Here is a 23,944-nt window from a genome sequence, read left to right as displayed (position 1 = left end):
CAGGGGCCAGTGTGACGGCCGTCCGCTGTCACCTGGTAAAACCAGAGCAGATCCTGCCGAACATTCTCTGCCCCGTCTGCTCAGCCGACAATTCCGAGAGTCTATGTCGGATGGCCTGCGTCCCCTTCGAATGGGGAGGGGTCTCCGGCATGTTGAAGGTGACGGTCCGGGATGATGCCCCCGTGGACTGTCTCCTGGGGAATGATCTTGAGAGTTCCCCGTGGGCCGCCGTCGAAAGAAGAGAGCACCTGGGGATGCTGGGCCTCCCGGACTGGGCGTGCGTAACCACCCGGTCCATGGCCGCCCGTGCCATCCCCCGACCAGAAGAACCAGAATGGCCTGCACCTCCTCCCCCGATCGCTCCAGTAGAGGACACCGACTATACCGACCCCCCAGAGCAAACCCCCGAAGGGGTCGCCCAGCCCCAGGACCTTCCCGGCCTGGCTCAGTGGCGTCAAGAAGGGGGGCCCACCCAGGAACAGTTTCGCCAGGAGCAGAGGACCTGTCCCTCCCTCGAGGGACTCCGCCAGCAAGCCATCGCCCAGAGCGCAGGGGACTCCACCGGAGCCCATTGGGTCTATTGGGATAACGACCTGTTATACAGTGAACAGAGAATCGCGGAGTTAGGGGCCAGTCGAGTGCTGGTGGTGCCCCTCCGTTTCAGAGACTTCCTGCTAAATTTGGCCCACGATGTCCCCCTGGCTGGACACCTGGGCCAGGACAAAACCTACAGTCGCCTGGTGACCCACTTTTTCTGGCCGAGGATGCGAAACGACGTCCTCAACCACTGCCGGTCCTGCCCCACGTGCCAGGCCAGCGGGAAGAGCGGCCGCAAGCTCAAAGCACCTCTGCAACCCTTCCCAGTTGTCACCACCCCGTTCGAGAGGGTAGGAATAGACATTGTGGGGCCCCTGGACCCCCGCACAGCACAAGGACATCGGTTCATCCTGGTACTGGTGGACCACGCCACCCGCTACCCCGAGGCTGTGCCCCTGCGAACTGTAACAGCTCCGGTGGTCGGCCGGGCCTTAATGGGGATCTTCTCCCGGGTGGGCTTCCCCCGAGAAGTCGTCAGCGACCGAGGCACAAACTTTATCTCGAAATATATGAAGTCCCTCTGGCAACAGTGCGGGGTCACGACCCCCTATCATCCTCAAGGGAACGGACTAGTTGAGCGATTCAACCGCACACTCAAGGGAATGATTGGGGGATTGGAAGAGCCCTTCCGTCGCCAGTGGGATGTACTACTTCCGTGCCTCCTCTTCGCCTATCGAGAAGTTCCCCAGAAGTCCCTCGGTTTTAGCCCTTTCGAACTCCTGTACGGGCACCCTGTGCGAGGGCCCCTCAGCCTAGTCAAAGAAGGTTGGGAGATGGCCCCCCTAAAGACCCCTCCAGACATCTTCAAGTACCTCCTGGCACTACGCAATCAGACCCGGCGATTCAGGGAAATGGCAAAAGCGAATCTTGAGGCCAGTCAGGAGGACATGAAAAAATGGTACGATCAAAATGCCTCCTCCGTCGAATTCGAACCTGGTCAACAAGTGTGGGTGATGTCCCCCACCGAACCATGTGCCTTGCAGGACAAGTGGACGGGGCCCTTCAAAGTGGTCGAACGCAAGAGCCCCGTCACCTATCTCATCGATATGGAGTCCCCCCGGAACCCCCTCCGGGTCCTCCACACCAACAGACTCAAACCCCACTTTGTGCGCTCGGAACTCAGCCTCCTGATGGCTACAGACAGTGGGGCGGAAGAAGACTCCGAGCCTCTCCCTGATCTCCTGAAGACTCAGGAGAAAGACGGTTCCGTGGACGGGGTCCGGCTCTCCGATGCCCTCACCCCAGAGCAACGCCAAGGCTGCCGGGACCTCCTGCTGCAGTTTGCTACTCTGTTTTTCCCTCACCCCAGGGGTCACCCCCTGGTGCTTGCACGACGTGGACACTGGGGACAGTCCCCCTATCCGACACCGGGCCTACCGCGTACCAGATCGGGTGCGGGCCTGCATCCAAGAGGAAGTGTCCAAGATGCTCACGCTCGGGGTCATCGAGCCCTCGGACAGCCCCTGGGCCAGCCCGGTCGTGCTGGTCCCCAAAGCCGCTGCCCCCGGCACCACTCCTGAACTCCGATTTTGCGTCGACTATCGGGGCTTGAATGCTGTCACCAGGACCGACGCTCATCCCATCCCCCGAGCGGATGAATTGATCGACCGCATGGGGGCTGCCCGCTACCTCAGCATCTTCGACCTGACAGCGGGCTACTGGCAGATCGGTCTCACACCCCGGGCCCAAGAACGGTCCGCCTTTTCTACCCCCGATGGCCACTACCACTTCAAGGTCATGCCCTTCGGCATGAAGAATGCCCCAGCTACTTTTCAGCGACTAGTGAACCAGGTCTTGGCGGGGCTCGAAGAGTTCAGCGCCGCCTACCTGGACGACATCGCTGTATACAGCCACCACTGGTCCGACCACCTCCACCACCTCCGAGAGGTCCTGCAAGCCCTCCAGCGGGCCGGCCTCACAATCAAGGCCGGCAAGTGCCAAATTGGTCAGGGGTCCGTGACCTACCTCGGACACCAGGTGGGAAGCGGTCTGGTGGCCCCTCTGCAACTCAAAATCGCTGCCATCCAGTCCTGGCAACCCCCAGTCACGCAGACCGAGGTCCGAGCCTTCTTGGGACTCACCGGCTACTACCGGCGGTTCGTGAGGGACTATGGCAGCATTGTGGGGCCCCTCACGGGTCTCACGTCCAAAAACCACCCGAAAAAGATTAACTGGACCCCCGACTGTCAAGCGGCCTTCGAGAAGCTGAAAGCCGCCCTGTGCACCGCCCCTGTGCTCCAGGCCCCCGATTACAGTCGGGAATTCATTGTGCAAATGGACGCCTCCGACCACGGCATCGGGGCGGTTCTCTCCCAGCTGAACCCCGAGGGTCTTGACCAGCCGGTGGCCTTCATCAGCAGACGCCTCCTGGCCCGAGAACAGCGCTGGAGCACAATCGAGAGGGAGGCCTTCGCAGTAGTGTGGGCCCTCAAAAAGCTCCGGCCCTATCTCTTCGGTACCCACTTCCGGGTGCAAACCGATCATCGACCCCTGCAGTGGCTAATGCAGATGCGGGGGGAAAACCCAAAACTATTGCGCTGGTCCATCTCCCTGCAGGGGATGGACTTCACTGTGGAACATCGACCGGGCCAAGACCACGCCAACGCAGATGGCCTGTCACGCTTTTTCCGCCTCGACGAGGAGAGTCCCCAAGAGGATGGGTGACTCTCCCCGCCTTCAGCTGGGGGGGACGCATGTTGGACAGGCCACATGAAGGGCTTGCTCCCTCCCCGCATGACAAGGCCCAAGCCCCGGACTCCCAGGTGTTACCCACAAGGGCAACCCGCACCCCGTCTCCCGACGGAACTCCTGCCCCCGGACATCCATGTATCATGGGGCCGAACCACTACCAGCTCCCCCGGCCGGATCAGCCGCCATCTTGGACACTGCGCCACGAGGCCGCGTGGCCTCCGCTCGACCCTAACCCTGGGCCTGGCCCGGCCCCGACATCCCGGCACCACCATCCACCCAGGAGGTGAACGGACCACTTGGCAGGTCAATGGGAGAAAGAAGTGTCGATGGCTCTCCCCTGCCAGGTGCCGATCGCCCTCCATCTCCCCCGGGCGCTGGCTCCACCCCCTGCTGGGTGTCTGGACTCCCTCATCCCGGACCCCCCCGACCTCCCAGTGCGAGGGTCCGGACATCAAAGGGCGCCAGACCTATAACTAGGGCAGCTCCAGAGCAGGAAGGCAGTTGTATCCTGGAGTCGAGAGACACCGAGAAGAACTCAGCCTTGACGGACTACTGGCGCTGCCGTAGCCCTGCCTTGTGAATTATCGTCCTGCCTGCTGGCGCTGCCGTGGCCTTCTGCATCATCCATCCTCGTCGGGACCTGCTGGCGCTGCCGCGGACCGTTGTAACGACCACCTTCATCGGGACCTGCTGGCGTTGCCGCGGACCGTGTAACGACCACCTTCACCGGGACCTGCTGGCGCTGCCGCGGACCGTGTAACGACCACCTTCACCGGGACCTGCTGGCGCTGCCGCGGCCCGTCCAAGCTAGAACACCGAGCTAGAGGATTGTGAGCCACCCACCATACCATCTCAGCTACCAGATTGGTAACCAGACTGTCCCGCTACCCCCTTTTCCCAAACCAAGAGACTAGAATCGAGGGGACCCCTGAGTCCAGACCTCCTTGTACCATTTCATCGTACCTCAAGAAATCGCCTATAAAGAACGTTAAATCCTATCCTTGTGTGGTGTATATCTGTGGGGGGGAAGTTACTCAGCTGTACGATCGCTGGAGACGGTTCTCCCCGGAGACCTCTCCCCTTGTCCTCGGCCGACCCTCCCGGTCCGTCTAACACCACAGAAATCTAGGACAGAATATTCACCCTCGCCCCGATGTGATGTTTATCACTGAAACCTGGCTCACCCCTCGTCTGCACCCAACATTGCTACAGCTACACCCCCAGAAACAGGATGATCCACCACGACCACTCCTACAGACCAGGCAGAGGCATCGCCGTCATCCACAAGGACTCTCTCGGCTGCAACGCCCTGGACAACAAATCAACACTAATCATGAAACACCTCAACTTCCAGATAAACCCCAGGGCCAAAACCACCATCAGAGGAACGCTCGCCGACAGAACACCAGGCCCCCCCTCCAGCTCCCTAAGCACCATCCCAGACTTCATCGCCCCCCCCTAGGTATAGACTCCAACCATTACATCTTCCCGGGAGACCTGAACTTCCACCTAGAGGACCACAACAACACCAACTCCACCACGCTTCTTGAAAATATGAGCATCGTTGGCCTCTCACAACTTGTTACCACCCCCATGCACAGCACTAGACACACCCTGGACACCATCTACTCCACCAACAGCCACACCAAGTTCTCCCACACCACAGAGCTGACCAGGACAGACCACAGCATTGTTCACTCCTCCATCAACAGCCCACTGGAACCCCTGACGAAACACCAATCCCTCCCTCGAAGCAACTGGAGCAAAGTCACCAAACCCCTCTGGACCGCCGCCCTCAATGAAGCAAGACCTGTTCCTACTGATTCCATCGAACTTGATGTCCAAAACTTCTCCAATTGGATGTTCTCAGCCGCCCATACCATTACCCCCAGAAGAACACCACCAGCAGAAGACCCGCCAAGCAAACCAGCTGGTTCACCCCAGAACTACTGACCCTCAAGCGCCACTTTAAGAAACAGGAGAGAAACTGGTGCCTCAACAAAACCCCCACCATCCTTAACTCCTTCAGGACTCACCTCATTAAATACCACCACCAACTTAGAGAATACCAAGAAAGAAGCCCTATCCACCCGCATCGAGGCGAGCGACGACCAGACCAAGGATCTCTTCTGCATCGTCTGAGAATTCTCCTACCCTTCCACCACTGAGAACCCTCTGTAACTTGCTATCAGACTACTTTCACCGTAAGATCTCTCACATCCACGGTAACTTCTACACCCAACACACCGCCCTCAACCACCATATCACCCTAACCAATGCCTACCACCCCAACCGAATCACTGACTGGAATCAGTTCTCAACTAAAGACACCATCTCAATCATGAACTCCATCCACTCCGGATCTCCCCCGGACCTCTGCCTCCACGACATCTACAACCTAGGAAGAGAAGCAAACGGATGCTCCCTCGCAGGACTCCTCAACACCTCCATCATCACAGCCACTGTCCCCAACGCTTGGAAGAACGCTGAGGTCAAACCTCTCCTGAAGAAACTTACAGCTAATGCCAATCATCTCATTCCTCTCCTTCCCCACCAAAGTCTTGGAGGAAGCCATCAACTGCCAGTTCACGAAATACCTCGAAGAAAACAACCTGCTCCACCTCTCCCAATCAGGCTTTCAGCTTAATCACAGCACCGAGACCGCCCTGATCGCAGCAACGGATGACATCAGGAGCCTCCATGACCTAGGCGGACCAGCCAGCATCTTCCTCCTCAACCTCTCGGCAGCCTTCGACACCATCTCCCACCACACCCTCATCACCAGACTCCACTGTAGACATCCAGGCCAAGACACTCATCTGGATATCCTCCTTCCTCTCCGGCCAAACACAGAGGATCCACTTACCACCCTTCTTTTCCACACCTAAAGACATCATACACAGTGCCCTCAGGGCTCCTCCCTCAGCCCCACCCTCTTCAATACCTACATGGCACCTCTGGTGCACATCACCCGCACCCCCTGACTCAACAACATCTCCTACGCCGCCAACATCCAGCTCATCCTATCCCTCACAGAAGACGCAGACACCACATGAATCAACTTCCAAACCACCATAAACAACATTGCCCCCTGGATGAGGATCAACTGCCTGAAACTCAACTCTGACAAAACAGAGGTCATCATCTTCGGGAACAAGCCCTATATCTGGGACGACACCTGGTTGCCCCCTGCTCTCGGCCAAGCACCCACCCCTACTGACCACACTTGCAACCTCAGAATCAACCCTGACACCCAACTTACCATGAAGCAACAGATACACACCGTCTCCTATGCCTGTTTCCACACACTATACATGCTCCACAAGATCTTCTGATGGATCCCCGTCTCAACCAAGAAGACAGTCACCCAAGTCCTCATCTCCAGCCGAATCGACTATGGCAAAACTCTACACCGGAACCACCAAGCAGCTCCTGAATTGACTCCAAGCCATCCAGAACTCAGCAGGAAGACTCATCCTCGACCTTCCCAGAAGAAATAGCCCCACCCCCATGTCAGGGCCCTCCACTGGCTCTGAGTCCAGAAGAGATGCCTCTTCAAACTCCTCACGCATGGCTACAAAGCCCTCAACAAAAACCAGACCCTCCTAAATCAATAACCGCCTGACATTCCACTGACCGACCAGAGAGCGCCGATATCCCACCCTCGCCTTGGCCCGCATCCGCGCAGCCGCTGCAGAGGTCGCTCTGTCTATTTCACTGCCAAGTCCTGGAACGACCTCCCGCTCCACTTGCGCACCTCCTAATCTCTAACGGACTTCAGGAAACAGCTCAAGACTTGGCCTTTCGACCACCATCTGTTCCACCAAGGCTCGCACAACCACGCAGCACCTGGAGACCCCCGGTGTGGCAAGCTGCGCTCTACAAGACCCTCTGATTGATTGACTGAATGAGAGACAGGGAGCTCTGTGTCAAGGAATAGTGTAACAAATCAACCTTTTCACAAAGCAGAAGGGTGGCATCATTACTAAATAATGAATACAACAAAAATAGTTATTGTGGTAATTGATTAAAGGCAAAGAGTAAGTTTAAACAATAGGTCCATGTCTTGATTGGGTCATAAAAGAACTCAACTCTGTCCAGTGTTTCATTCACGAGAAGGGGGCTAAACAAAAATAAATGTTACTCAGACAAAAATACCACATGATTGTGTTTCTGTGGGGGCTGGAAGGAGTCCCTCTGTAGGATAAGACTCACATCTCTAAAGAGCTATGCCACACACTGAGAGGCTATGTAACTCAGGACTAACCCTCAGGTCTAGAAGGAACCAAGGGGGACAGATATTATCAATGAACCATGGCTCTGCGGGGTTCCAGTTTTAACAAGCATCATACATATATCTTTAGCTCTTGTGAATAAATGAACATGTGTGTAGGATGTGCTACAGCTTCCTTCTATGCGCTTGAGCGTTCGTAGTGAGACAAGGTAAAGATGAAGATACTCACGCCGCCGCCATCCTTTCGTTCCTTCCTCCAACTCGTCCGTCCATCACCAGTGACGGGGAGGGCTGTGAGGACCTGAGGCAGGAAGTCCACCTTCAGACCAGGCTGTGCCTTCCACCAGGGCCTCGATTCAAGCCCGCCTCTGCAACAGGGAGAAATATCATTAAATAATGGGGTAGGGCAGCCCCAGGCCCTTGGTGACATATCTGATTGACATTGAGTCCAGGCCACAAAGTGACCTGTTCTTTCAGGTATTTCCTGAAGCCACCACATTACAGTTGAAGTCTGAGAGCTGCAGGGCAGCAGTGTAAGGAGCCACCCGCCCCAGAATCTACCAAGGAGATGCTCGATTACCATCCTCATCCTCTTCCTCATCCCAGTACTTACTATATGAGGTTTTACCTCTTCTGCTCCCTTTCCCCACACTCCTTTAAAGCTGTTTTCCCTTACTATTAACCCTCCAAGCTCCTCCCATAAATCCCTCCCTGTTCCCCAGCACTTCCTGTTAGGGCAGCGCAGCGGGAAGCCTTGCGGTGCTGCCCTGCGCCAAAATGTTGCAAATGAGACCCCAAGTTTTTTGACACTCACATTTGGCACTGTCTGCCCAGCATGGTCGCTATGCCTCACACAGGTAAAAGGGGTGAACCGGCAATGAGGGACTCTTTTTATGTCATTCCTAAGGTGGCTTGCACTCTGCCTGTTCTCAAATGAGGTATTAAAAGGATGTTTACTTTGGTTTCCCTCCTCATAGTAGTCTTTACAGGGCACTGTCACTTTAGAGTAACAGTACATATGAGTTATAGGGGGTTCTGCCTTCAGCAAACGTTTTTTGCTTCCTGTTGGTCAGTTCAGCGGTCTCCTGGTGGGGTCCTTTGTTATGTTGTGTTATGTTAAAATTATTTGTAGAGCACACGTTCACCAGTCGATTCTTGGCGCTAATTATAGGAGTGGCCTGGAGCCTGGTAGTTTATTCATATGCCCGGATAAACAGCAAGGTCTTAAGAAGTCTCCAGAAGATCTGGAAGTCTGTACAGGATCTGATGTTAGGGGGAAGGGCGTTCCAAAAATGGGGGGCTAAAACCGCGAATCTACAATCACCTAGTCTCTTTGGTTTGTAGGTAGGTGTGACCGGAAGTTCAGGTGGGTTCAGCGTAGATTGCGAGCAGGTCTATATCTCTGAATGATGTTGAAATCGAATTTCGGACAGGAGCCGTGCAGAGATTTGAAGATGAAACACCCGATTTTGAAAACGCAACGTTGTGTTAAGGGGGGGCAGTGTAGCTTCCTCATTAGAGGGAACCGTGTTGCCACCTGGGCTGATGGAAAATCAGTCTGGCAGCCTGACTCTGCACCAGCTGCAGTCTTTTGATTAAATATGGCGGAACGCCGAAATAAAGTGAGTTGACATAATTGATGTGGGAGATGACCAAAGATGAACCAACGCTTCCCCAGTGAGGAGTCCTTTGTTCTCTCTATATATATATATAGTATGTATATAGGAGTCTTTGTCCTCTGGGCCCATTGTGTGATCTCCTGTCTGACTGTCAAGATGGGCAAACAGTGCAGAAACAGAGGCTTTCTCCTCCCCGCCGTTGTCCGTGGTGAGGGGGTCGCTCTTCTCCAGAACCGTACAAGAATTTACAGGAGATGGTGAAGTCCTTGTCAGAGGCTTATGGTCTGTTTAGGGGTAGGATGAAACCCGCCATCGCTCCATCCTGGTTCTGATTCCTCTTGTTTTTCAGTGTCCTCTCCTTCCTCGGTTTCATCCTGGCCCTCTCCAGAATATGATGAAGAAGATTTGGGGTTCCCAGATAACTCTTCGGCTCCAAGAGGTAAACATGTTCATTAAAAGGAAATGAAGTCCATCCTGGATAACTTGCGTTCCAACTTGCAGCTCCTGCTGATTCTGAGCAGCCGTCCTCCAGGGGAGATTGGTTCAGACAATTCCAGAGACCTGCGGTTCCGAAGCTCCCTCTTTTCCCAGTGGCCCAAAGTTTGTTACAGAGAGAGTGGAGGGGTCCGAATAGAGTTACTGGTCCCAGGGTCCTGGGTAGACTGTATCCCTTGGTATCGGGGTTTGGAACTTCCTTTGGGTCTCTCTTGCTCCCCCGCTGGGTAATTTAGTGGTATGGCAACAATGGGGCGACCCTGTGTCCCTCAGAACCTGGGTATGTATACAATAAACTACAATGGTTCAGAAACATTGCAGTTTATTGTGGGTAATTTAGAGAGTCATAATGCCTTGTTAAGTGAAGAGTGATGGGGGTGGACCTCGTGGATAAAAAAGCTGAGGGGACTCTGAAGCGGGCACATGCTGGTTTGAGTCTTTCTACAAGGTCAGAAATCTATTCAGAACACACTTCCTAGTCATTGGTGAAAGACTTTTAACCCCTCTCCTCTGCCACTCTTGAGGGGGAAGGTGGTTCTCAGCTCCTTGCGCAGGTGAAGGTCCAGGCTAAATTCTTTTCAGATGTGGTTTCAGACAGCCTTAGAGCCCCTGCTATGACCTCCACAGGGGTTGTGGTGGCCAGACGTCATTTACACTTGAGGGGCTGGAAAGCGGATTCTTCTCAAAAGACTTGCACCTCCGCATGGCCTTTTCAGGGTAAACATTATTTGAAGAAGAGCTTGAAGAAGTGCTGTGGAAGTCCTTCAAGAACCACCAACATACGCAGCCTTTGAAATAAAGGCAAATAGACTTCGACGAGAAAAAAGAAAGGCCCAGGGAAGTACAAAGACAAGAGGCCCATTTTGTCTTTCAATAGGTCCAGATTCCAACCTAGGTCTGGGAATTGTGCTGTCCCTCGCCATCTTCCAGGTAACAAAGGCAATCCTCAGCGTTCCTATGCCGGGAACTGGTTGTAGTTCGTCCCTGTTTTTTTTTAGGACATTTGGGTCCCCAGGGTCCGGGACAAGTGGGTTCTAAAGGTTATAAAAAAGGGTTGCACCATTCCTTTTTCTCCTGGCCTGAGGCTCCCTCATTTTCTGCCTGCCCCTCTTCCAGTACACAGCTCAATGAGGTAAGCCTTACTTTACAGTGTGTTAGCGGTATTCAGGAAGAAGGCTATCGTTCCGGTCCCACCAAGTCATCAGGGGCAGGGGTGGTATTCATGGGTATTCCTGGTGCAGAAACCTTCGGGGTAGTACAGAATGATCATTGATTTAAAACATTTCAAGATGTGTTCCATTCAACAGATCATTCCTCTTAGCTCCCTGGAGGATGTTCTAACCAAAATTGACCTGCAGGACGCTAACCCCCATGTCCCCAAAGAACCAGCGAGCCAACGGTTTCTCAATCTCCGTATAGGGACAGAGCATTGGCAGTTTTGAGTCCTCCTCTCGGGGAAATAAAAAGCGCCTCCTGTGTTCACGAAAGTCCTGGCTCCTGTGATGGCTTACTTTCACGACAGGGGGATCAAAATGTAACCGTACCTCGACGATATTCTTCACTATTGGTTCCCAGTTTTTGAAGACTATGAGAGACTCATTCCACTCAATCCAGAGAACAGAACTCATCAGGGCTGGTAGATAAATTCTCCGGCATTGGCGCAGGGTGTCCCCTTTGCCCCTCTGGACCCCTGATTCTTACCACGGACGCCAGCAAATCTGGATGGAGAGTTGATCCGGGGAGAAATGTCTACTCAGGATCTGTGGCCCTCAAGAGAGAGGGCTCATTCTTCGAGCTGGAAGGAACTGAAGGCAGTTCAGGAGGCATTGGTGTATTTCCTTCCTCAGTTGAGGGGCTCAGCCGCGATGGTCAAGACGGACAACTCAATCGTGACAGCATGCATCAACCGCCAGTTTTGAACGAAGAGTCAGCCCCTGAATCAGTTAGCTCTCCAGATAATGGCTTGGTCGGAGAAAAATCTCTTATCAATCAGGGCGGTTCACATTGAGGGGAGTCTCAACCCTCAGCCAGACAGATTGAGTCTGGTTTTTCCCTGTTCTCTAGAGTTTGCCCTTAATCCCCTTGCGTTTCGGGATCTGTGCAGCAGATGGGGCGTTCCTGTCATAGATCTGTTTGCCGACTTTTCAAATGCTCAGATTCCTCAGTTTTTTTCTCAAACGCAGGAGATTCATTCTCTAGGGGTAGATGCCCTTCTCCAGCCCCGGCCCAAGGCTCTTGTGTACTCCTTTCCTCCTTTACCCCTCATCTTGAATGTCCTTCTCAAAGTCCAGAAAGAGAAGGCGGATGTGATTTTACTAGTCCCTTGTTGGCCAAGAAGGCTGTGGTTCCCCCTTCGTCGATCCCTGGTGCTCTCCAACGAATGGATTCTTCCTCTAGTCCCCATTTCTATCATTCGTCTAGCCCTGTCACTCCCATCTCTGGGCCTTCTTTGGCTGTCGGCTTGGAGGTTGAAAGGAGGGGTCTGTTGAAGAAAGGCCTGTCCTTGTCTATTCCTTGGGCTCTGAAGGCCTCCAGGAGAGAATCTACCAAGAATTAGTGCAGACTTCATTGGGCCTCTTAGTGTCAGGCCAAAGCTTTTCTTCAGGAGGGTTATGACAAACATTTTCTGCTTATTTTTTAAGCCTGCAGTGGTGGCTAACGGGGCTTTTAGATCTACCTGGGGTGAGCTGGAGCCTCCTGATGCCTTGGTTAGTAGGCTCTTTCCAGGATTCTCCCTCCTTCGACTAAAAGCCAGGTTGTTTTTCCTCCTTGGGACTTACCTCTTGTCCTTTCCTTTCTTGAAGGTCCCCCTTTGAGCCACTAGAGGAAGGCCTCAGAGAGATTTTTCTCATTTAAGGTTTTCTTCTTGGTGGCTGTGACTTGGGCAGGAGACTGGGCGAGTCGGGTTGCCTTCAGTGCCGCCATCCTTACTTGTTTGAGGATAGAGTTGTTTTGTCTTTGGGTCCTGATTTTCTCCCCAAGATTAACTCTCCTTTTCACTGTAATGAGGACATGTCCTTCCTTCCCTGGGGGGTAGGGGGGATCCACTGACCCTTCTGTGGCTTCTTTGGATGCTGTAAGGGCCCTTACTGTGTATTTGAAGAAAGTTCTTTGGGGCACTTTTGTGACGCAGTGGTGGCGCAAAGCCAGCGCCATGGTGCGGGGTACTTACAACGTGACGCATCTGGGAGCTGTGTCACGTTGCAAAGCCCTGCCCCACATGTAGGCGTTCCGGCGCAGGGGGGGCGTTCCGGTGCAGTGAAACAAGATTTCACTCAGCCACTTTTAAGGCCATGCTGCTTCAAAACCCTGCGCCTGCTTGAAGCAGGCATAAGGATTGACGCAGCATTTTAAAGATAGAGCACCCCCGAACCTTGCTGGAGCTGCGTCGCACTTGCCGTTAAATCAGTTCTCTTGGAGTATCGCCTTTAAGTACTGTACATCAGTGTGGGGCGGCAAAACTAACATTTTGGACATAGAGCCTGTCTTCTCGTTGTCTTGTCAGGGAGGGGGTGAAAAGCCCTACCCCCGACCTGGAAGAGAACAAGATGATACTAGAATACTGGAGAAAGTGACACCCACAGGTGAGCACAGGGCCTCCAGGAGGAGCGAAAAGGCTTCCGCACTCTGACTCTATCAAAAGCATACATTAGAGACAGCCCTTTACCCTAGCGGTGGGGCACGTGACACCCACAGGTGAGCACAGGCCCTCCAGGAGGAGCGAAAAGACATACATCTATCAAAAGCATACATTAGACCCAGCCCTTTGCACTGGCGGTGGGGCACGTGACACCCACAGGTGAGCACAGGGCCTCCAGGAGGAGCGAAAAGACTTCTGCACTCTATCAAAAGCATACATTAGACCCAGCCCTTTGCCCTGGCGGTGGGGCACGTGACACCCACAGGTGAGCACAGGGCCTCCAGGAGGAGCGAAAAGACTTCTGCACTCTATCAAAAGCATACATTAGACCCAGCCCTTTGCCCTAGCGGTGGGGCACGTGACACCCACAGGTGAGCACAGGCCCTCCAGGAGGAGCGAAAAGACTTCTGCACTCTATCAAAAGCATACATTAGACCCAGCCCTTTGCCCTGGCGGTGGGGCACGTGACACCCACAGGTGAGCACAGGGCCTCCAGGAGGAGCGAAAAGACTTCTGCACTCTATCAAAAGCATACATTAGACCCAGCCCTTTGCCCTAGCGGTGGGGCACGTGACACCCACAGGTGAGCACAGGCCCTCCAGGAGGAGCGAAAAGACTTCTGCACTCTATCAAAAGCATACATTAGACCCAGCCCTTTGCCCTAGCGGTGGGGCACGTGACACCCACAGGTGAGCACAGAGCCTCCAGGAGGAGCGAAAAGACTTCCGTGCTCTGACTCTATCAAAAGCATACATTAAACCCAGCCCTTTGCCCTAGCGGTGGGGCACGTGACACCCACAGGTGAGCGCAGGCCCTCCAGGAGGAGCGAAAAGACTTCCGCACTCTGACTCTATCTGAAGCATACATTAGACCCAGCCCTTTGCCCTGGCGGTGGGGCACGTGGCACCCACAGGCGAGCACAGGGCCTCCAGGAGGAGCGAAAAGACTTCTGCACTCTGACTCTATGAAAAGCATACTTTAGACCCAGCCCTTTACCCTAGCGGTGGGGCACGTGACACCCACAGGTGAGCACAGGGCCTCCAGGAGGAGCGAAAAGACTTCTGCACTCTATCAAAAGCATACATTAGACCCAGTCCTTTACCCTAGCAGTGGGGCACAGATGCGTCTCTGACAGGTGCATTCCACAGATGTTCATTCTTTCACTGGGGCCCACTGCTCCTCAGTGCTTCATTTTCACAATAATAAGTGTCAGAGCCCACCTCAGGAGGCCACCGCAGCTTGCACCACCAGCACCGCCAATACCAGTACCAACACAACTACAAACTATCACACACCCAGCAGTGTGACAATTCTGGCTATTCTAGGACAATTCAGACTATTCTAGGCCCCCAAAGCCACAGGCACTAGGATTTATTTTTATGTATTTCGAATTACTAAACAAATGTTTTTGTGCTGGTCTCTAAATTAGGGAAGTCAGCCACATGGTGGCGCTGTTTGTCTGGGTGCCGGTGGTGACAATCAGAGGCGCAACTAGAGCCACATTTGGGGGGAAGGGGGGTGGGGGGAGGAGACTACTAACAATTTCTGGAGGGGGGGGGGGGGCGGGGGTAATTCTTTCCGCGATAGTCAGAGTGGAGGTGCAGAGGCTCTGAGAAGGGGTGAAAAACAACAAAGCCTCATTAGCAAGTAAACGGTCTTTTAAAGACCTGTGAAGTACTCGGGGCGGCTGTGTGTGTGCCCGGGAAGCTGTTTCAGCCTGGGCTGTCACACACGATGGGGTAGGGGGAGACAGGTTCTGAAGCCCTTTCAGCCCAATGGGCGTTGCGCGCCTGGTGACAATTAAGTGCTGGTGCTGAGCACCAGAAACCACCAACTCAAATTAAGCACTGCTGCTCCTGCTTTGTAACCCGAGAGGAGGCCAGGCAGATACAGAGTGAGAGAGTGACCGGACCAGCTGCCCAGCAGATTTGAACACAACCTACCTAAGATGGCCGCCCCGGTGTCGGTGGATCAGGAACCTGGGGATCCAGTAGGAACGCAGGCGCCTCAGCGCGTCATACTGGGGTCGGCTGAAGGCTCGGAAGGTCAGCCCTACATTCTCCTGGGCATCACGGATCTGCACCTAGAGAGGGACGGGAGAAAGAAGACAGAAGGGGCAGAGGTGGCACAGATTACAAGTTGTGGCAAGAAACTGTTGGCACAAGCCCTCTTCAACCATCGCAGGAGTCACCCCGTGAATGCAGGTTACTGGACCATGCATTACCCCAGAGGGAGACTGCAAACGCACTCTGCCTGGTCCCTGTGGCTAGGCTGTGCCTAAGGTCCATGCCCTGCTCCACTATTTGCAAATTACCTGCCCAAAGGTGGGAAGGACTAAAGTTCATCAGCAGAGCTGCGAGCGGACCCCGGTGCTGGAATCTCAGGGAAACTATAGTGTTGGGGATAGAATCAGGAACAGAAGTGAGGGGCATTGGCAGAGCTGTGTGTGCCTCAGTGCTGGAAACAGCAAAGTGCACAGCAGGTCAAGGCTGAGGTACACCGCAGGGATCTGTGCATTTGTGTGGAGCGTCTGTGTGCGTTTGGGCTTGTGAAAGTGCGTGCATTCCATGGGACATCAGAAGCGTGGAGTGAGGTGCAACGGCAGAGCTGTGTGTGTCCCCTGATATTGGAAAAGCAGGGATCAGAATCAAGGTGCATTGGCAGAGCTGTGTGTCCCCTAATATTTGAGAAGCAGTGATCAGAATCAAGGTGCAGTGGCAGAGCTGCGTGTTCCCTGATATTTGAGAAGCAGCGATCAGAATCAAGGTGCAGTGGCAGAGCTGTGTGTGTCCCCTGATACTTGAGAAGCAGGGATCAGAATCAAGGTGCAGTGGCAGAGCTGTGCGTGTCCCCTGATAATTGAAAAGCAGAGATCAGAATCAAGGTGCAGTGGCAGAGCTGTGTGTGTCCCCTGATACTTGAAAAGCAGGGATCAGAATCAAGGTGCAGTGGCAGAGCTGCATGTGTCCCCTGATAATTGAAACGCAGAGATCAGAATCAAGGTGCAGTGGCAGAGCTGTGCGTGTCCCAATCAAGGTGCAGTGGCAGAGCTGCGTGTCCCCTGATACTTGAAAAGCAGGGATCAGAATCAAGGTGCATTGGCAGAGCGGTGTGTGTCCCCTGATACTTGAGGAGCAGGGATCAGAATCAAGGTGCAGAGGCAGAGCTGTGTGTGTCCCCTGATACTTGAGGAGCAGGGATCAGAATCAAGGTGCGTAGGCAGAGCTGCGTGTTCCCTGATACTTGAAAAACAGGGATCAGAATCAAGGTGCAGTGGCAGAGCTGTGTGTGTCCCCTGATACTTGAAAAGCAGGGATCAGAATCAAGGTGCATTGGCAGAGCTGTGTGTTCCCAGATACATGAAAAGCAGGGATCAGAATCAAGGTGCATTGGCAGAGCTGTGTGTGTCCCCTGATACTTGAAAAGCAGGGATCAGAATCAAGGTGCAGTGGCAGAGCTGTGCATGTCCTGATACTTGAAAAGCAGGGATCAGAATCACGGTGCATTGGCAGAGCTGCGTGTGCCCCCTGATACTTGAAAAGCAGGGATAAGAATCAAGGTGCATTGGCAGAGCTGTGCGTGTCCCCTGATACTTGAAAAGCAGGGATCAGAATCAAGGTGCATTGGCAGAGCTGTGTGTGTCCCCTGATACTTGAAAAGCAGGGATCAGAATCAAGGTGCATTGGCAGAGCTGTGTGTGTCCCCTGATACTTGAAAAGCAGGGATCAGAATCTAGGTGCAGTGGCAGAGCTGCATGTGTTCCCTGATACTAGAAAAGCAGGGATCAGAATCAAGGTGCATTGGCAGAGCTGGGTGTCCCCTGATACTTGAAAAGCAGGGATCAGAATCAAGGTGCAGTGGCAGAGCTGTGCGTGTCCCCTGATACTTGAAAAGCAGCGATCAGAATCAAGGTGCAGTGGCAGAGCTGTGCGTGTCCCCTTATACTTGAAAAGCAGGGATCAGAATCAAGGTGCATTGGCAGAGCTGTGTGTGTCCCCTGATACTTGAAAAGCAGCGATCAGAATCAAGGTGCAGTGGCAGAGCTGTGCCTGTCCCCTTATACTTGAAAAGCAGGGATCAGAATCAAGGTGCAGTGGCAGAGCTGTGTGTGTCACCTGATACTTGAAAAGCAGGGATCAGAATCAAGGTGCATTGGCAGAGCTGTGTGTGTCCCCTGATACTTGAAAAGCAGGGATCAGAATCAAGGTGCATTGGCAGAGCTGTGTGTGTCCCCTGATACTTGAAAAGCAGGGATCAGAATCTAGGTGCAGTGGCAGAGCTGCATGTGTTCCCTGATACTAGAAAAGCAGGGATCAGAATCAAGGTGCATTGGCAGAGCTGGGTGTCCCCTGATACTTGAAAAGCAGGGATCAGAATCAAGGTGCAGTGGCAGAGCTGTGCGTGTCCCCTGATACTTGAAAAGCAGCGATCAGAATCAAGGTGCAGTGGCAGAGCTGTGCGTGTCCCCTTATACTTGAAAAGCAGGGATCAGAATCAAGGTGCATTGGCAGAGCTGTGTGTGTCCCCTGATACTTGAAAAGCAGGGATCAGAATCAAGGTGCAGTGGCAGAGCTGTGTGTGTCCCCTGATAATTGAAACGCAGAGATCAGAATCAAGGTGCAGTGGCAGAGCTGTGCGTGTCCCAATCACGGTGCATTGGCAGAGCTGTGTGTGTCCCCTGATACTTGGAAAGCTGGGATCAGAATCAAGGTGCAGTGGCAGAGCTGTGTGTGTCCCCTGATAATTGAAACACAGAGATCAGAATCAAGGTGCAGTGGCAGAGCTGTGCGTGTCCCAATCAAGGTGCAGTGGCAGAGCTGTGTGTGTCCCCTGATACTTGGAAAGCTGGGATCAGAATCAAGGTGCAGTGGCAGAGCTGTGCGTGTCCCAATCAAGGTGCAGTGGCAGAGCTGGGTGTGTCCCCTGATACTTGAAAAGCTGGGATCAGAATCAAGGTGCATTGGCAGAGCTGTGTGTGTCCCCTGATACTTGAGAAGCAGGGATCAGAATCATGGTGCATTGACAGAGCTGGGTGTCCCCTGATACTTGAAAAGCTGGGATCAGAATCAAGGTGCAGTGGCAGAGCTGTGTGTCCCCCCTGATACTTGAAAAGCTGGGATCAGAATCAAGGTGCAGTGGCAGAGCTGTGCGTGTCTCCTGATATGGGAATGCCAAAACAACAATGCGATGGATGGAATGCAGGAACTAATCTCAGCCACTGGAAATCGCTCCGGGCCGCATCCCAATCCATCGTTTTTGGCCCACCGTGCCACCTCAGCTTGGACCCAGCCCAATGCAAATCAGTCTTGACCCTGCTCGAATGGGAACAGTCCAGCCGAAACTGCCAGGCCAGGTCCTTTCTGAACAAGCACACAAACTACGCTGGGCCCGTTTTGCCCTGATTGAGGTTCATCAGTGAGGTGCAGCTTGGCTCCAGTGACAAAGTGAGCACAGGACCCATGTCTGCTTATACCGGTTGCACTGAGGTATACAAAAAAGTGATGAATGGAATGCTTGAATTAATCTCAGCCACTGGCAATCACTTAGGCAGCATTCCAAGCCTGAACCAGAACACAAGCAACCCAGGACCTGTTTCACCCTTGTTATGGGGTCTTATGCTGGATATAACCTGGTTCCAGTGACACAGTGAACCTGGGACCCCATCTCAGCTTACCCAGTGCACGTAGGGCATCAAATGCAACAACAACCAGGTAATGGCTGGAATGCTTCAATTAATCTTATCCACTGGCAATCACTCGGACCACATCCCAATCCATCGTTTTTTGCCCACCATGCCACCCCATCTTGGACTCAGCCATACGCAAATCAGTCATTAGCCTGTTCCTCATGGGAACAGTCCAGCCCAAACTGAGATCATAAGCAATGTGCTTTGGCAAAGCTGTGTGTTGCTGTCAGTACTTTCATTGTCGGGGTGGTGCAGGTCAGGGTTGAGGTGCATTTGCAGAGTCGTGTGTTGCTGTCAGTACTTTCATTGTCGGGGTGGTGCAGGTCAGGGTTGAGGTGCATTTGCAGAGTTGTGTGTTGCTGTCAGTACTTTCATTGTCGGGGTGGTGCAGGTCAGGGTTGAGGTGCATTCGCAGAGTCGTGTGTTGCTCTCAGTACTTTCATTGTCGGGGTGGTGCAGGTCAGGGTTGAGGTGCATTCGCAGAGTTGTGTGTTGCTGTCAGTACTTTCATTGTCGGGGTGGTGCAGGTCAGGGTTGAGGTGCATTCACAGAGTCGTGTGTTGCTGTCAATACTGTACCTGTCGTGATGGAGAAGGTCAGGTTGAGGTGCATTGATCGCACTGTGTGTTGCCTCAGGACTTTGCCCAACTGATGCACTGAGTGTCACTCACCTGAGACTCGGCTGTGAGGTGGCGCTTGTGTTTATCCAGGATGCACCTTCAAAGAGAACATGACAAAGTGAACGAGTGTTAATTTCTTTGCCATCAGTAAGAACCACATTCTGGTAGTGGGTGGCGTTGGTGTGCTATACTGTCTGTGCTGGTTTACAGCAGTGCACTTTATTTACTTGATGAAGGGAACTATTGGCAGACGGAAGATACATAAAGTGCCTAGAGTGGTCTGCGGCATGCTTTCTAACACTAGTTGTTGGAAGGCGTTCCCCGAGGAGGTTGCGGAATGTGTTCCTGACCACCCTGAGGCCCACCTTTCCCAGAGTTAGGCCGAGCAAGAGCAGGGAGGCCCTTCCTGGAAGGGTCTCGCACCTAGGATCGCACCCGCTACGCTTACTCTCTTCTTCGGATAGAGGGACACCACACAGTAAATCGTTGTAAGATAATAAGCTTTTATCGGTGGTTATCAGGGATCTTTATGACCCGGCAGGTAGGTGCAGAATTAATGCCACAAGCGGCAGCGATCTTGTGATGGAGGGAAAAGGGGTAGCGGGACAGTCTTTCGGTCAGTGTCTCTGCGAGATATCCGGCGCCCAGCTCTCAATCCTCGAGCTGAGGGGATGTTGCTTCTCTCGGCGATCTCTGCCGATTCTCTTGGAGGAGCGGGCCGCGAGTCACTCAGCAGGCACCGGAGGGCCGTAGTTCAGGGAGCCGCGACGGCGTCAGCAGGGCTCAGATGGTTCAGAGTTCGGGGAGCCGCGACAGCGTCAGCAGGGCTCAGATGGTTCAGAGTTCGAGGAGCCGCGACAGCGTCAGCAGGGCTCAGATGGTTCAGAGTTCGAGGAGCCGTGACAGCGTCAGCAGGGCTCAGATGGTTCAGAGTCGAGGAGCCGCGACAGCGTCAGCAGGACTCAGATGGTTCAGAGTTTGAGGAGCCGCGACAGCGTCAGCAGGGCTCAGATGGTTCAGAGTTCGAGGAGCCGCGACAGCGTCAGCAGGGCTCAGATGGTTCAGAGTTCGAGGAGCCACGACAGCATCAGCAGGGCCCAGGTGGTTCGGAGTTCGAGGAGCCGCGACAGCGTCAGCAGGGCTCAGGTGGTTCGGAGTTTGGGCAGCGTTCTTCTGTTCGGGGAGCGATCGAGCCGCGACCAAGTCCGCAGGCTCTTGTCAGTCCAGGTCTTCTCTGCCTCTCGTCCCCTCAGCACCCCTTGTTATACTCCCCCGCCTCTTTGAAGTCCGGAGTCCTCGCGGAGAGGGGTCTGGTGCCTGGGGGGCGGTGTGTCGGGGTTTCCTGTCGCTCGGCCCTTTGATCTGTTCAGGTGGGTCTGGGAGGGACTCCAGACACCCAGCAGGCGAGGCGCCCGCTCACCGGGGGCCTGGTGGTCGATCGAAACCTCCCTCGGGGAAGAGACCAGAGGTGTGACAGGGTCGGTGCCTCTCGGTCTGGTTTGGGGGGGGGAATTCGTTCTTCCTCGGCCGGGCATGCGTGTTGGGGATCTGGTCGGTCCTCGGGATGTTGGTCCACGGAAGCCGGAAGGCCGTGCCCACGAGGTTCGGCGTGGTTGTAGTGTGACTTGCTGGTCGGGAGGGCCCACGCCATGAGGCCGGTCTCACACGTGCCCCCCCCCCAGCTGAAAGGCGGGGAGAACTACCCATCCACTTGGGAGTTCTCCTCGCTGAAGCGGAAGAATCGGGACAGGCCGTCCGCATTGGCGTGGTCCGTCCCGGGGCGATGTTCCACAGTGAAATCCATCCCTTGGAGGGAGATGGACCAGCGTAGCAACTTGGGGTTTTCCCCTCGCATCTGCATCAACCACCGCAGGGGTCGATGATCTGTTTGCACTCGGAAGTGTGTTCCGAACAGGTAGGGCCGTAGCTTTTTGAGGGCCCAGACTACTGCGAACGTCTCTCGTTCAATTGTGCTCCACCGCTGTTCCCGGGGCAGTAACCTTCGGCTGATGAAGGCTATGGGCTGATCTATGCCTTTGTCGTCGTATTGTGAGAGGACTGCCCCGATGCCGTGTTCCGAGGCGTCCGTCTGGACCACAAACTCCTGGGCGTAGTCGGGTGCTTTGAGCACTGGAGCCGCGCACATTGCGGCCTTTAGGGTGTCGAACGCCTTCTGGCAGGAGGGAGTCCAGTGTATTTTCTTGGGGTGTTTTTTGGAGGTTAGTTCTGTGAGAGGGCCTGCGATGCTGCCATAGTTTTTAATAAACCTTCGGTAGTAGCCGGTGAGGCCCAGGAAGGCTCGGACTTCCGTTTGGGTTGCAGGGGGTTCCCAGGACAAGATGGCGTCGATCTTCGGCTGGAGGGGGGCGACCTGCCCACTCCCCACCTGGTGCCCCAGATAGGTTACGGAGCCGTGCCCAATTTGGCATTTGCTAGCTTTGACGGTGAGGCCGGCTCGGCGCAGAGCCAGCAGGACTTGACGGAGGTGCTGGAGGTGCTCGGTCCATTGGGAGCTGAAGACCGCTATGTCGTCGAGGTATGCTGCTCTGAACCCCTCTAGTCCGGACAGGACCCTGTTCACCAGCCGCTGGAAGGTGGCCGGGGCATTTTTCATTCCGAACGGCATCACCCTAAAGCGGTAGTGTCCATCCGGGGTGGAGAAGGCGGAGCGCTCCTTGGCTCCCTCGGTGAGGGCAATCTGCCAGTACCCACTGGTCAGGTCGAAGGTGCTGAGGTAACAGGCGGCCCCAAGGCGGTCAATGAGTTCGTCGGCACGGGGGATAGGGTGAGCGTCTGCTCGGGTGACCGCATTGAGGCCTCGGTAGTCCACGCAAAATCTCAGCTCGGGGGCAACACCCGGGGTAGTCGCTTTCGGCACCAGGACTACCGGGCTGGCCCAGGGGCTGTCGGAGGGTTCAATCACCCCGAGGTCTAACATCTTTGCCACCTCGGTCTGGATGCAGGTCCGGACCCGATCAGGGACCCGGTAGGCCCGATGTCTCACTGGCGGGCTGTCTCCGGTGTCCACGTCGTGGACACACCAGCTGGTGACCCCGGGGGTCAGGGAGAAGAGATCCGCGAACTGCCCTAGTAGCTGGCGGCAGTCGTCGGTCTGTTGGGCTGAGGGCGGTCGACAGTCTCACTCCCTCCACGGATCCATCGGTTTCCTTCGCCCCCAGGGGGTCTGGAAGGGGCTCGGTGTCGTCTTCGGCCCCATCGTCGGTGGCCAGGAGTAGACTTAATTCGGTCCGTACAAAGTGGGGCTTGAGGCGGTTCACGTGGAGAACCCGGAGGGGGTTCCGCGGGGACTGCACATCGATGAGATATGTGACTTGGCTCTTCCGCTCGATCACCTTGAAGGGCCCAGTCCATTTATCTTGGAGAGCGCAGGGTCTCACCGGGGCCATGACCCAGACTTGTTGGCCCGGCTGAAACTCGACCAGCGTAGCATTCTGGTCATACCAGCGCTTCATTTCTTCTTGACTGGCCTCGAGGTTTGCTTCTGCGAGTTCCCTGAATTTTCGGGTCTGGTTGCGGAGCGCCAAGATGTATCGGAACACGTCCGGAGGGGTCCCCCGGGGGGTTGTTTCCCACCCCTCCTTGACCAGGCTCAGGGGTCCTCGGACGGGGTGTCCATATAATAGTTCGAATGGGCTGAATCCCAGGGATTTTTGGGGAACCTCCCGGTAGGCGAACAGGAGACATGGTAGGAGGACATCCCACCTCCGGCGTAGGGGTTCCTCGAGGCCCAGGATCATTCCTTTCAGCGTCTTGTTAAAGCGCTCGACTAGTCCGTTTCCTTGGGGGTGGTACGGGGTGGTGAATTTGTACGATACTCCGCACTGCTGCCAGAGGGATTTCATATAACGGGAGATAAAGTTCGTACCCCGGTCACTCACGACTTCGCGGGGGAACCCCATGCGGGAGAATATCTCCATCAAGGCCCGGCCCACCACGGGGGCCGTCACGGTGCGGAGAGGGATGGCCTCGGGGTAACGGGTGGCATGATCCACTAGGACGAGGATGAACCGGTGGCCCTGGGCGGTCTTGGGGTCCAGCGGTTCCACAATGTCGATTCCTACCCGCTCAAAAGGGGTACTGACGACGGGGAAGGGCTGTAGCGGAGCCTTGCGCTTGCCCCCACTCTTTCCGCTGGCCTGGCACGTGGGGCAGGACTTGCAGTGGGCCTCCACATTTGCTCGCATCTTGGGCCAATAGAAGTGGGTGACGAGCCGTTGGTAGGTCTTATCCTGGCCTAAGTGTCCGGCCAGGGGTACATCGTGGGCCAGGCCCAGGAGGAGACTTCGGAAGCGTAGGGGTACCACTAGTACCCGGGCCGATCCCAACTCGGCCGACTTCTGT

General features: G+C 54.7%; 1 protein-coding gene across 1 annotated transcript in view; it reads right to left on the bottom strand.

Annotated features, from left to right (window-relative positions):
• Positions 1-23,944, bottom strand: part of LOC146813699 (uncharacterized) — a 616,738-nt gene that overhangs the window by 200,286 nt on the left and 392,508 nt on the right. Inside the window, exons 9-11 of the mRNA XM_085610187.1 lie at positions 19,634-19,679; positions 15,220-15,359; positions 7,752-7,890 (exon numbers count right to left, since the gene is read on the bottom strand). Of these exons, the coding sequence (XP_085466313.1) occupies positions 7,752-7,890; positions 15,220-15,359; positions 19,634-19,679 (325 nt within the window). The remainder of the gene's footprint in view (positions 1-7,751; positions 7,891-15,219; positions 15,360-19,633; positions 19,680-23,944) is intronic.

This window comes from Triturus cristatus, chromosome 6, assembly GCF_964204655.1.
Source record: "Triturus cristatus chromosome 6, aTriCri1.1, whole genome shotgun sequence".
Classification (NCBI taxonomy): domain Eukaryota; kingdom Metazoa; phylum Chordata; class Amphibia; order Caudata; family Salamandridae; genus Triturus; species Triturus cristatus.
The sequence above is the reverse complement of the archived record's forward strand: the minus strand, read 5'-3'. Positions and strand labels throughout refer to the sequence as shown.